Below are 14320 nucleotides of genomic sequence, written 5' to 3'. Positions count from 1 at the left end.
AACCAGTTTAATAGACTGCCACGTGTGTGCGTGCACGTGTGAGTGGTCTCTCCTGAAGAGCAGCGTGTGGCTGCTTCGGTTGCTGTAGAAATACAGTATTTTCATCATAGGAGCATGAAAAAAACAAATCTGTCCCGTTTTGTCTGCCCAGGAAGAAAAATCCTTTATTTGGGTGGAAAATTTGTGTGACACATTGTTTTTCTTTGCTTCTTTAGCTCTCTGTAAGTGTCTGAGCTATGAAGAGCAAAGATAGGAGAATAGTTGGGGGGCATTAAGATGAAAAAACAAAACTGTAGCAGCCCCGTTTCTGTGGGTGTGAATGCGCCCGAAGCAATGAAACCAACTTATGAGGATGCTTACCAGCACATGAGGGCACAGTGCCGTTCCACTGGGCCAGGGCATTGGGCACGGCCTCACACCTGATGGCGCTGGAGCCGTGTAGCGTGTAACCTGGATTGCATTCAAACAGCACCACCTTGCCAATGCCAAAGTCGTTCCCTACCCGCTTCCCGAAGCGCGGCTCTGGGACTGAGCTGCACTGAATGGAGCTTGTCCTGGGGACAGCTTTGGGGAGGAAAGGAAAAGGAGGAGAGGACAGAAGACAGAAACAAAGCAGAGTGGTGGGTGTGTGCGGTTGAAAGATGGTGAGAAGATTGAGGCAGAGAAATCATAAAGCCTTTGCTAATCTCCTCACACGTCATTAGTCGGCCGTGTCTACCGTGCCAGGCTAGGCTGTTTGAGTCCATAATTTCCTGCTCCGAGCACTGAGCAGTCTGGGCTGAATAGATGGGAAAAAAAAAAGCTCTTACCTTGGTAAACAAAGTGAAATCCTTTGGCTGTTTCTGTTCCATTTGCAGCAAACTTCAGCGTGATTTTGTTTCCTGAACTCAAAGGAAGCGTCTCGCCTAAATTACAAACACAGAAGACATTTGGTGTATAGAAGATGTCGTACTGGCATCATCTTTGGCATATTTGGCATTCCTGTGACCTTATTAAGAGGGAAATTAAGTCAACGAGGGCTCTTCTGTGTAATAAATGAATATTTATTTCATAATTTAATGTGATCATTGGAACACAACTTAAATGCAATTATGTTATTTGAAATTAATTACATTTAAGTACTTGAAATGGCAAATATAATTTGTTTTCTATATCTGGTGACAGCCGAATCAAATGTAGCGCAAAGACACGATTTACAACAGCACTATTTGCATTTGTTGTTTCAATTAAGGTTTATTAAACTGTACTCCTATTGTGTTAAGTGCTGTCATATCAGAATTACCAAAGTAAGAGTGGAAGGGCGGGCTGAATGTTAAATGTAGACGGGCTATAAAAATGACCTGAGTGGGATCCATATATGGAGGCGAGAAGGGCCGAATCTGTGGAGGAGCCGTCGTAGATGTCCACCACGTCAGACATTAAAGTCTGGAACACCACAAACTGACCAAAGAGCACTGCAAAAAAGAATTAGGAGAACGATGTAGAATGAGCGATTGGTAACTCCCTCACACGTCCATCATGAGCTCCACCTGTAGGTAAGAGGCAAATTTAGTTCCTCTCTCAAAACAGTCCAACAGCTGCTGCTTTGACATGTGTGATCGTTTAAATGCCGACACAGACAAATATTTAAAGCTCTCTTAAGGCACAATTGGTGTGTTGAAAGGTGCGATTTGCCTAAAAGCTCTGATGACACCCGGTATAGAGGTGATGCTGAGCAGAGTTGACAGGGAGGCCATTATAGGCACCAGCACTGCAGACACCTGCTCTTGCAGCATCTTATTAAACACTAATTAATATCTTTTAATTGAAAAGCAAATAAACCCGCCGACGCTCTCGAGCACCCTGTGGCTCGTGTTTATTGCTGTATCTCTCCATCGCCTGTATCGAACCGGGCATAAACTTGTCTTTAAATTGCTGTCACAACAGCTTTCCCAAGTACATCTTGAGATAAAGCCTCATTGCTATAATGTCCAAACTAAGGCTACAGTGGGTCTCCATGTTTACAGCATTTCTGTGCGTGTGTGTCAGAGTGTGTGTGTGAGCTGGGAGAAAAGAGCAAAATAGTGCTGTAAAGTCAGTGATTTCTGATAATGCCTGAGTGGGAGGTTACATTTTAAAAACCTGGAAATAATGCAGCTTAACTAAGCTTGCTTACACACACACACACACACACACACACACACACACACACACACACACACACACACACACACACCTACAGTCTGCCCGTATCACTAATCTGCTGTAATCTGTGTGCTCTGCAGAAGAAAACCCGGAAATAGTTTGATGTAATATTCAAGATGTAGCGAGTTGAGCTGGTTGTACTCAGCTCAGCACACGCACAAATACACACATACACACCTTCAAACTGATCTTTCACATACTGTTTTTGGACGGTAGCATAAGCCAAGCACACTCAGGGTGCTGCGGCTGTCAGTTTGAGTTGTGCCCATTTGAGGAAAAACATACAAGTGATCGTCCTCGTCTCTCTGCACTAATACGAAAAAATGACACAAAATCTGTGGCTGCTTTCATCACACATCAGCCGCTGGTGATATATTCATGAACTGCATCTCAAGCTCTGCCTGTTCCGCATCCCCTCTTGTTCACTGAGCTGCTTGCCTCAGGATGGGCCAGAGTGGGTTATCTAAGGTTCCCAGCAGCTGTCCAACAACCTGCTGTGACTTTTATCTGGATTCCTGTTGAAATGGTTTCACAATTATAAACTGAGGCAGTGTAGCCAGAACACACTGCAGTTAGAATATGAAAAAACCTGCCTTCCATACCTCCCTCCCACAAGTCATTAAATACATGTAGCCCGCCTGAACACAATGCTTAATTATTATCAAAATGGGTTTGACAGTAATAAAGTGGTTCAAAAATGGTTCAATAGGTACCCACCTTTAAGTAGAAATATGTAATAAATACATTTTAAAACAGACAGTAAACAATCAGCACATTTGTGCTCCGAGTTAGAAAAGTGCTGTTTGTACATTACCGATGGCGTCTATAGGGTCGTTTCTCAGCAGGGCCCCGTAAAACTATTATACAACAAGTACAAATAAGAGGGCTACAGCGAATGCGCAGATGAAGAGGCAGGATTTGAAGCCAATAGGAGCAATAAACCTTGTGCCTTGAGGAATCCGGTCCTGGCTGAAGAAAAAACAAACACTCGAGTTGTGGTTCTTTAATAGTTACCGTAAGAGGGAAGATTCACAGGCTACTTAAGTTGTGCATAATCAAACAGATCAATCCCACGCACAAACGCACCTACCTTTACCCATAAGACATCACGGCTGAAGAAGCTAAACGCATGTGCACGTGGACTCAGCAAGGTCTAATGACAAAGAAGAACCCTGGCAGATCCATAGAACGCTAAACACGCCTGGCTGCCAAGGGTCTAAATAAGAGATGATTTTGCCCTCAGGGACAGTTCCCTGATGTGGTATTAGCATAGCAACAACATTCCATGTCAAACAGGCTGCAATCCCCCGCCCCCCGTTACGAACACAAGCGCAGTGTAATGCAAGCATGTGCATACACACTCTGGCTGGAACACTGTAGCTCATTTATGGCTCTAATCCAAAATCAGCCATGCATGACTCCAATCTGTTCCTTTGCTGTAATCACGTCCAGATATTAAGTCAATAAATCACTGCAAACTTGTTATCTAATTTATGCAGGGCTATGATGAATCTTTTGTCCTCCGGGGATAGTCATGCTGGTGCAACACAATGCACTTGAACAATGAGCAACATTTTCAGCCGAGCATCTTCACCTCGGACCACGTGAAAATAGTTAAGCCGCTTTAATCGCTTCAAAACTTCAGACGCTGGTGACTCCGGAAGACTCTGGTATTCCATTACTGTCACGCACTCGCACCACAGCGGCACCTATGAAACCGCAGGTTCCTTTCCCTCCCACGGGATGGAAAACCTATTTTATTTGCATATGAAAACAGTCAAAAAAATCTGACAAGCGTGATAAACTCTTGGCTGCCCTCTGTAGTGGCACAGGGATTTTATTTTTTATTTTAATTCAGCTCCCAATTAATAGTGTAATTAATGCGGCGAAGTCTTGGCGATAGCAGTGATCTTAACAGCACGGACTCGCGCGTCATTAACCGCCACGTCTCAAAGGTGTTTCATTGTGCAACAATCTGGAGATGATCCAGGGGAATGAGATCACTCTGATCCACCCAAAGTGGATTTGGGATCATAAGAGCATGATGACGCAGCCCGTCTGAAGCAGTCGTGGTGAATAAGTGCACCTGGTCGGGATCGCTGCTCATGTTGGATTAAATGGCCTAATGCCAGCCGAGGTGTGAGACGGGGCTGGATGGTAAGAAATGTAGGAAAATACTTCACTCCCCTGCTGCTGCTCGCTCGAGTGGGAAAGACAGGTCCAACCTTTCAGCCAGATCTTAATTATTCTAAAATTCGTTCTGACTGTGGGCTTCGTGACTGCGCTATATCCTTCGTCCAACTTTTATGACAAAGCACAGCTACTTTATCATCTTTACTTTTGGGATGCGGCCTTTTTTTTCCTGCCAAAAAGGATGGAGCTCTGCCCGCGGTGGCGCCATTACAGCACAGCAGCAAAGAAAAATGGCACACCCTTCCTTCGGTCTCCATCTCTTCTGTGGTTATGATTTCTGATGCGTGCAGCTGATGGATTATCATCGAGCCCTCGTGAGCTTGCCTGATATTATTTCGTGATGAGACGCTCCAGCTGCAGCACAGAAGAGCTGAAGAATGTTAAAGAATGTTTAAGAACCAGTTTACTGACTGAAGGCACAAATCACAAAATCAAGTAATTGTTTCCGTGGAGTTAACGAGGCCTTTTAGCCGTCTCCGTTGCGCTGCTATATGGGCCGTGGGATTCATCTTTTCAATGAACATTTTTATTTTCTACAGGGGGTCAAATAAGGAAGAGGGGGGGGAAAGTGCAACAGTTTGAGGAGAACACTGCCAGAGAGGGCTTATAGATGGAGGATGATAACGTAGTGCTGGAAAGTGATGTCACATTCACAGCATTAGCAAAATGTGTCTTGAGGACTATATATGCCAAAATAAGGTGTGTGAGGCCCTCAGAGCACAAGCAAAATGACAAAAGGGGGGGAAATGGCAGCATATGTTTGTCTTTCTGGCTATGAATTATGGAGGAGCTCCCTGTAGTCCTTGCGTTGTGGCGGGACAGACCTTCTGGGATTCTGGCCAATGACAGAATAAGCATGCCTCATTTATAGAAAGCCGAGGGATTGTATGACAGGGCTCAAACATCAATATTTAATGACCTATTATCGCATTGAAATCGCATCAATCGGCGGAGAGTGCGAGACTGCACTTACACCCAAGACCATTAGCGTTCTATCTTGGGTAGAAACTCCCCAGCAGCTGGTAAGGTTCCAGTCAGAGAGGGACATGGAAGACAACATGTCTCCAGTCGTTCCACTTTCAGCTAAAGCCATTTGTTGCTTTCTGCTCAAGGCTCGATCAGATGTATCAGTGCCTCCTGGCAGAAGCCGTCGGACTCGGTGTTCCCATAATCTCATCCTCTTCAAACAATCACAGGATGTTCCATCCAGTCGGATCAGTCATTTGAGTGAACACTCACATATGTCAGTCACGGAAACATCCACACTTGTGAGACCCTGCTGAAAATGTTCATTTATCATTAGCGGAAGTTGAGCTCATATTAGCTTAGCTGCAATTAAAGTTGTGTCTACACTGCAGGCTGACACATAAAAAAGGAAATGCTTTCTGTGCAGGGAGTCCCAAGCCATATTCTCAGGTGGCTGCAGGCGTAACCTTATTCTCCATTGAGCATCAGTGAGTAAACAGCCCCCCCTGAGGTCAGCATTTTACTCCTCAAAGGTAGCTACAAGCACTGTAACAACCTCTCTTCTCACCATCAGCCTCGCTCATTAGGGATTCTTGCTCATTATGACTTTTGCCATCTGACATGGCCTCTGTGAAGCTTTCACACTGAACCACCTTCTACCCTCTAACTCTTTCTCTAATTTGTTATGGACCAGATTTTTGTTATACTCTGATCAGTCAGTGCCTGCCAACATATTTAAGCTAAACAGTACATTATGCTGAAACTATCATACAAATACGTAAAATACACTGAGGCAGTGGGCATTTATATTACCATTCAATATTCTCTATTGAAAGATAAGTGTATATATATAAAGTCCTATAATTTAAAATGCATGGGCCAACAAGAGAAAATCTGACAAAAGCTTAACAAAATAGACCATTCTCCTTGAAGCACGAGCTGGCATTTGTGCAACTCTGAACTCTGTGTCCAGATTTTTTTTTCCCCTGTGTAGCAGTGCACGCACGAAGGATTTATCTTGTCAAAATGTCAGTCTCACCAATTTTAAGCGAGTAAATGCCACAGAATGATGGAGAAGTATACGGCAGACATACAGTAAATGATTACACACCAGCTGCTGACCTTGGTGTGAATAAAACAGTGAATTCCTTTGGGGTAGCGTTTGCCTCCATGTTTGCAAGCACTGCCCAAGGCAAAGGTTGTTGTCATGGAAAATTTATCTCTTTAAAAGGAAGCAGAGTTATTGTTTAAAATGTGACTGGAAGCATTATTTCTGACAGAATAATTTAACATTAAGGAACAGACAGATGACCACTGGACTTAAACAACAACAAATGAATAAATGGAAGTACAGCTCGTATACAAATGTACAATTTTCTTTTTTGGTTTCCGTGCCTGTTGGGGTCACGGGGGAGGACGCTAGAGCCCATCCATGCTGTACATGGCCAAAAGGCAGGGCACGCCCCAGAATGAGTCGCTAGCAAGGATTCTGTGCCTTGCTCAAAGGTCCCTCAGCTGCTCTTAAGGTGTCCTGGCACCTCCCCCTGCAACTAAAACACCTTCCAAATTTTGTCGGGGCTCAAACCAAGAACCCTCCGCCTCCCCTCCAGACTGAGCTGCCTCCACCCCAACTACCATGTGTTGGCTTTAAACTCTAAATTTCTGATTTATGTTGGGGAAGGCAATCCTAAAGGGGCTAAAGGTGCTCACTACAATGTTTATTAGCTGCCTGGTCTTCTTCCCTGCTTTAAATTTAAAGTCCAAAGTACTTGAATCCACCATTAACTTGTAAATCTAAAGCAAATCTGCCGTCTGAATGACAGCAACCCTGACAACCAGCCGCTGACATAAATAATGCTGGCGGAGGTCATTTTTCCTTTTCCTCTTCAGGTCAGGGGACCACGTGATAACGTACGTTGACCTTTCCTGCCAGTTCAACCAGATAGAGGGACAACCTTGAGGGCTAACGCTATGCTACCAGTCACCAAGTCCTGGAATGCATCTTACAAAATAAATGACTCGATTCACATAGTGAATAAAGTGTCGGTTTTCCTAATCACGCAGCCATAATTATGCAATATAATGTCTACATCATCATAAAACCATGATGATCTTTTAAAATACTAATCATACATTTGGGTAGTTTTCTAAAGTCCCGCTGAAGATCTTCGTCTTCCATCAATCTAGCTGTCTAGCATGAAAACCTAGACAGGAATTGAATATCACTCCAGTAGCACATTAGCATTTAACCAAATGGCGACGTGTTTAAGCACCAGTCCAAACATACAAATGTCCTCCTGCAAGAGAGAAACACTGGAGGGATATTAATTATTCAGCTCTGAACATGTTTGAAGGAAGTTTTCTGCCCCCCTTGACCAGCTGTGCTTTCTTCTTGGGCTATTTTCATTACTGATCCAAAACGCTTGGAAACAAACTAAACATTGTGGCCCCACAATTTCCTTTGTTCTCTTCAGAAAAGTATTTATGGATGCTGGCAACAAGTATGTGCAAAACACATTCGCTGACTAGACAAGAAGGAAAAATTGCATGACTGCGAAAATAACGCTTAAAATGCTTACCAAAATCCCCGGGGACAACGATGTCATAGCTGCAGCTCTGACCTCTGGTGTAATTATGGGGGTAATTTGGGGACAGCACGGTTCCCTCCGATCCTGTGAAGTGTCCTCCGCAAGGAGCTGTTGGGAAAAGAATGGAAATAGCAGACAAAACAGTCGTGAAACACACTCCAATCAGCCACCAGACTACACCAGGAACAGAAACGTACAATCAGAAGACGTTAACCGACACGGCCGAGGCGTTAGCGCTTTAATCTCGAAATGAAAAAGTCATATCTGTTCTGACGCGTTCTGAAAACGAACAGGAGTTTGGGGACATTAGCAAATGCCGGAAGCAGAAAAAGTTTCCCTTGAATCACCAAGACTTGTTGGCTGCCATTCTAAAATGCCAAATTAGCATTTCCTTCAATCAAATGGGAAACGGAACCGCGACTGCAGTCTTGGTACCATCGTGGCAACTTCGATGCCAATAATGGCGGCATTCTGTTTTCTTAAGCTGGCTGTTTTACGCTATTTGTTTTGAAGCCATTTTCATGCTTTCTCCTGCTAAAAAGGCCAAACAACATTTGGGTAAACACCAGCATGACCAATTTTAATAAACAGAAAGGACGGGAGCCCCACGGGAGGCATGTCCCAATGCTGTGGAGGCCAGACAGCCAACGTATTGTGTAAATAACAATCAAAAACTAAAGTTGAGGTCACAGATCGTCTTGCTTTTCCACATTATCTCCTAGTTATTTCAGTTCTAATAGCTTCTACACTGTTTTTCTGCACCGATTGCTTTTATAATTTTTAAAAATAATTTTTATTAAAAAAATTCCAGCAGATGAGCATGTGCTGGACGGTCCAGATGGCCAGAGAGGAATCTACCACAATCTTCATCGCTGACGAAACTGCTCGTCACTTTTGCCTCAAAATCAGACGATAGATGATCAATCAACAAACATACAATTATCCACACACTCAAGTCAAGCAGCTTCCATTTCCCAGTCGCATAGATTCAGAAAATCTGATTCAACAAGCATATAAACGAACAATGAAGCGCATAATGAGTCCAGCTGCTGCTGCTGTATTTACAAGCTCTACCTGATTGGAACTTTAGAAAAGACTACAAATGGGAGCTAGTGGAAAGAGTGGATAAACTGCTGTGGGGACCCCTGAAGGAAGAGTTTAAACCTCCTACCAGAACAGTAATGGCGGAAAGTCTCTTCCCGCCATCTGCATCTGGGGTAAGAACAAGTTAATGCTCTTCCACTGAGTAAAACTGCGACAAGTGTTCGGAGATGCTAATAAGAAAGATGAATAAGCAATTTGTCCAATGTTATTTGTTGGTGTAACAAGATTGCGCACTTTGGAGAAATAACCCCAGTTAACTGTGGGGGGAGCGGAGGGACAGGAGCTGGCGTATGTGAGGACGGCTGAACTTATTAGTTTCCGGCCTTTAAAGCGAGAAGTCATCACTTTTAATTTGATCTCCAAGTGAAAACAACTTAATGAAGAGTTGCTGATGGGCCCTTTAGTTAAGCACATAACCCCAGGGCTATTCATTAAAGTTACATAGAAGCCAACTGTAAAAGTAATGAATATTGTAGCTCCCTGGTGTGAGAACGGGTGCACTCCGATCCTCTGCTGCACAGACCTGGTATCTAACTCTATGCTGGCGAACTAAAGTATTCTGAAAGTTGCGCGATGGTGGCTAGAATGAAAAGCAATCATTTTGAGACTCCTCAACTGTTTGACAGCACTTCCTCTGACACTATGATTCATATTTGACGCGTCCCTTAAACTGTCTAGACGGCAGCAGCAGGACATAGTCTAATTTGTCTCAACACAGTTACACAGAGTGGGGCCCGCGCTGCCTTATGGGCTCCCTACAGCCCTCCTTTCACCTCCTATCAACGCTACAGTGTTTAGGGCTTCAGCTGGAAAATGGAGCAGAATTATCTCCCTGCACTGTCTGACTCACAGCGCAGTTGGACGCTATCTCCTGCTCCCTGTATCGGGCAGATCGGAAAAGTAAATTGAGCTATACATCACAAATGGTATATCTGAATGCGTAATAATATTATGTGAAAAAGCACGCTCTTAAAGTGCATGCTGGTGGAGACAATGTGAGAGTAACAAACGTATACAAGGGCAAAGCCTTAATTTTACAAACTGGAATCACCGCAGGCTAAAAGTCCATGAATTTACTATATATTCACCATATAACAGAGGTATTAGCTCTCCTAGCTTTGCTAAGTCGCACCATTACAATGTTAAAGTTAAAAATGTTTGCAATATTGACCAGGAGGGTTGAGATTGTAACTGTCCTGTCTCATAGTTTCATTCTCCAAGGAGCTCGATTGACAACACTGCACTTTAGCTCAAATTAGCGCAGCAGTGCCCTATTATACGCCGGTATCCAATAGTGACCAAACAGCTGGAGAGTGCTTGTCTGCGATGCAGGAGCTTCTGTTAACATAACACTGTTGCCTCTTACCTTGACAGCTTGGTTTGGCTCTGTCCCACTCGGGTCTCCGGCTGCTGCCCATGACACATTTCAGCGTGGAGTAGCCCTGAAGCAGGTAGCCAGCCTCGCAATGAAATGTCACCATGGAGCCCAGCTTGTAGTCAGTACCCATACGAGTGCCATTCATCAAATTGCCTGGATCAAAACATGCCTCACGCAGTTTTGCTGCCAATCAACAACAAACAACACCGATAAGAACACCAAGTAATTACATAGTCACAGATACAGCATTGGAGGAAAAAACAAAAAAAAGTAAAGAGAGGAGAGTTGGTTTCAGAGTACCTTTGTATTCCAAATGGAAGCCGGTGTAGCTCACAGAACCATCGCTGCGAAATGCTAAGTACATGAAGTTGCATGTGCTCTCGATCTTCTCAGGAAGTTTGCTGTCTTGGAAACTGCCGATCAGATGCGTGCTGCTGTCGGCTCCATCGTAGATATACAGGAAATCATAGTTGGGCTCGATACTGAAGCTGGGAAGAACCAGAAAAAACACTTATCAAAACAAAGACAGTATTTTGGAGTTTTGACTGTCAGATTGAGCAGATCACAGGCGTTTTAATTAATTAGGGTCTTTATAGGAGAATATTTTCAACAGTCTTAGAAGTCAACAATGCCAAGAGATTTGTTTTGCATCCGCAGACAAAGTGTTAAAAAAAGATTTCTCCTCCAAGAGGTGAGGGGAGATTAAATTGTCGTGACACTACGCTGGCACAAAATCCTCCCAGACGGCAACGGCGATGCGGCGTGAAAAGATCGTTTCATATTGTAGGACTGTATATCAAATCACATGCTGCAGAGCGGGAGAGAGGGGTGTTTGTTTGGGAAATAATGAGCATAGTTTATGACAAAAGTGTAAATAGCTTGGAGATAATTGCATCTGAGTTGAGTCAAGGAGACTGCAATCCGAGTCGTGGCTGCGTCTTTTCATTTGGCAGTCCCAAAAGAGGAGGCAGGCGCGTGCTAACTCCATTAAATCTTTATTTTGAAAAACAAATATGGTGGTTTTCCACTTCTACACCAAAGGCGGTAAAGTAGGTGAGAATTGGAACAAAGTGGCGCGCTGTGGGTATCCTCCAGCTGTAGCCTCCACGCATAAGAATGAACTGATGAAAATGCATTTAAAATGATGAATCTCCTCACAAAGTGTGTTTTAGGTTATTTCTATTTAAGGTTAGAAATAGCAAGAGCACTTTTGGACATTAAAGTGTCCTTCTGCCGCCTCCTCCCCTATCTACCAGCACACCTGGCTGCAGATTCCGGTTCCCTGACTTTACACAGGCGGTCTTCGTTGCTCGGTTCTGTGATGCGAGGGCTGTGTCTGCTGCACAAAACAAGCGATTTCATGGTCCAAATTGAGCTGCTGTGCATCCAGGAAGGACTGAGCTCATTCTGTTACAGGCAGGTTACAAACATACCACAGGTTAAAGAAAATGCCTCATCGTGTATGGGTGTAAAAGGACAATTCTGGTGCTTCTGACTGCATTTTAAGGACACTCAGTTCCATTTGAACATGATTCAGAGGGCTGTAATGTGCCGATGAAACCATCATCCACTTCAGAATAAAGAAACGAGTGCAGCCGCCCGAGATACCTGATGAAGGCTAAGGAGATGACGTAGTCAGAGTGGACGGTGATGAGCCAGTCGCAGTCTTTGCTGTGGGGGTAGGGGTGAGGATAGTTGGGAGAGAGGATGAAGCCTGAAGATCCAGTCACATTCCCACCACAAGGAGCTTGGGAGAAAGAGAGAGAGAGAGAAGAGACAAATAGAATGAAGCATAAAAATGCAGACAGAGATTAAAATAATCTCATTCGGTCTTGAATTTAATTTGCTGACCTTTTACAGGTATTGTTTAAGATATAAGCCCAAAACTGTAAAACTTTGAAAATTGCATTACAATCAAAAGATGTTACCGCTGTTGTAATGGAAAATCCATTATCTTTACATTAAAATCTCAGCCATACAAAGCTGTGCCTGGTATCGGTGCATTATTTTAAGTTCCTTACGGTGAGACCTGGAAATATAAACGCCAAGATATTTCTGGCCAGGAAATGAAGAGCAGTTATACCCCATGGCAGCCGCTCAAGTACATCTAAGTTTCTTTAGACCTAATTAGTGTAATTACTTTTAATTGAATTGTTAAGTAATTAGCTATTAAGCTCTAATAAGAAAATGTGTTGTAAGACCTTCGAGGACTCCAGAAGTGGACGCGCCCACATAATATGGCAATGAATCAAAGGCTCCTGATTAGACTTGGGTTTTTTTTAACATGTATTTGGACGTCAAGGGAAGAGCTGAGCAGGTTCAGCTCCAGAAAGCTAATAAAACCACTCTCATCCCTGCCTGTTCCGTTCATCAACTCTTTTCCACCGGCCCCCGACATCTTCCACCCTCTGTCTCTTCCACCCTCTCTCCGGCTCCTGCTATCTCCCTCGCTCTCACCGATACAGCTCGGAGGGCTGGGTTGCCAGTAGTATCTATTTTCCACTTGGATGCAGGTGATTCTGCTCTCCCCTTGCAATTCATAACCAGGATCACAAGAAAAGGTCACAGAGTCGCCAGGCTCCCGACCTTCCCCGTTGCGACTGCCATTCATAGGAATACCGGGATCTCTGCAGGCTGTAGCCAATGAACCTGAAGGGCAAACACACACAAACACACACGTTAACACACATGCCAATGCTCTGAGTGTCATTTACATGAAGCTGCATATGATCCTGACAGCTGTCATCCAGAATCGGAGGTAGCGCCCAGTGTAAACACACAGTTGTACGACTTTGACACTTCACTTCAATGAACTATTAAAACATTAACATCTGCGTCATCAAATGTCTTGAATCCAGCATTGGCGAGTGTCTTATTGAAGTGAAAACCTTTCAATTAAAGTAGGAAGCAGACACTTTAGTCACATATGCTGACTGTTATGCTTCAACATTGTGGTGAAGGTAATTATTTGTTAATTTACTGAATGATTAATGATTGAAAGAGTGAATTTGGTCAGTTAAATAGGACATAAATTCTGTAGTAAAGAAATGATGCTGTGGACTCACTGGAGAAGTCAATGGCGAAGCCGGACTTGGTGATATAAAAATCTGTCTCGAACTGAATGGTGACGATGTTGAGAGTAGAATGGATCCCATCAGGAAGCAGTGAGCCGCTCACTTCCTTCAGTGACATTTCGTTCTCTGGAGGCCCATCCCAAACCTTCAAGATGTCGTGGGACGCCTCCGTGTCGAACGCAAGAAACTGAAGACTGACAAAATAAGAACGACAGATTATTGCTAGAATCACAATTCAATTCACAATTCTTCTGTGCATTAGATATATATAACCAAAAGTCAGCACAGGACATTTACCCACATTGTTTAATTAATAAGTTTTAGGTTTAAATAAAACTTTGTTTCTCAAACACAACGTTACCAAGAACTAATATGGAGTGAATAGAGAACTTTATCATCAATCAGTTTGTGTCAAAGTTAGAAATATGAGAGCACAGCTTATCTACAATCTTATCAAGAGATTGCCTCGAGCAGTTTTTCCTCACAGAGAACGTGTGACTTTTTTATGAAATCACACCACATTTACTTCAGCCAAACAGCAAAAGATGGCTTTTCTGTCAAAGTAAAATAGTCCAGACTGTAGGAGTTGGAGGCTCGGGTCTTGTTTGGGGGTTTACTTGTTAAAAGTCAATGTCGTCCTCACACAAAGCAGCTTTCCAGAATATACACTATAAACCACAAGTAGATGTGTTAGTCTGTTCCCTTATGTTTATTACGCTAATGTGCGGTGTCTTTCCATCATTTTCTGATTAAATTATCTTTCCTCACAATACCCTCATAATTCAACAGCTAGAATAAGTGATGTGGAAGTATTCAATACAGTATATCCTGAC

The 14320-nt window shown here is 43.5% G+C and overlaps 1 protein-coding gene across 5 annotated transcripts in view; it reads right to left on the bottom strand.

Moving 5' to 3' along the window:
- Positions 1-14320, bottom strand: part of LOC101069513 (CUB and sushi domain-containing protein 3-like) — a 139408-nt gene that overhangs the window by 64144 nt on the left and 60944 nt on the right. For all 5 annotated transcript variants that reach the window (XM_029838295.1, XM_029838297.1, XM_029838296.1 and 2 more), the window contains 9 exons: positions 13479-13681; positions 12871-13062; positions 12022-12160; positions 10714-10901; positions 10402-10596; positions 7923-8039; positions 1341-1454; positions 810-905; positions 361-564 (listed from right to left, as the gene is read on the bottom strand). In XM_029838295.1, the coding sequence (XP_029694155.1) occupies positions 361-564; positions 810-905; positions 1341-1454; positions 7923-8039; positions 10402-10596; positions 10714-10901; positions 12022-12160; positions 12871-13062; positions 13479-13681 (1448 nt within the window). The remainder of the gene's footprint in view (positions 1-360; positions 565-809; positions 906-1340; positions 1455-7922; positions 8040-10401; positions 10597-10713; positions 10902-12021; positions 12161-12870; positions 13063-13478; positions 13682-14320) is intronic.

Source organism: Takifugu rubripes, chromosome 7 (assembly GCF_901000725.2).
Source record: "Takifugu rubripes chromosome 7, fTakRub1.2, whole genome shotgun sequence".
In the NCBI taxonomy this organism is placed as follows: domain Eukaryota; kingdom Metazoa; phylum Chordata; class Actinopteri; order Tetraodontiformes; family Tetraodontidae; genus Takifugu; species Takifugu rubripes.
Note: the sequence above shows the minus strand (reverse complement) of the source record. Positions and strands in the feature narration are given on the sequence as shown.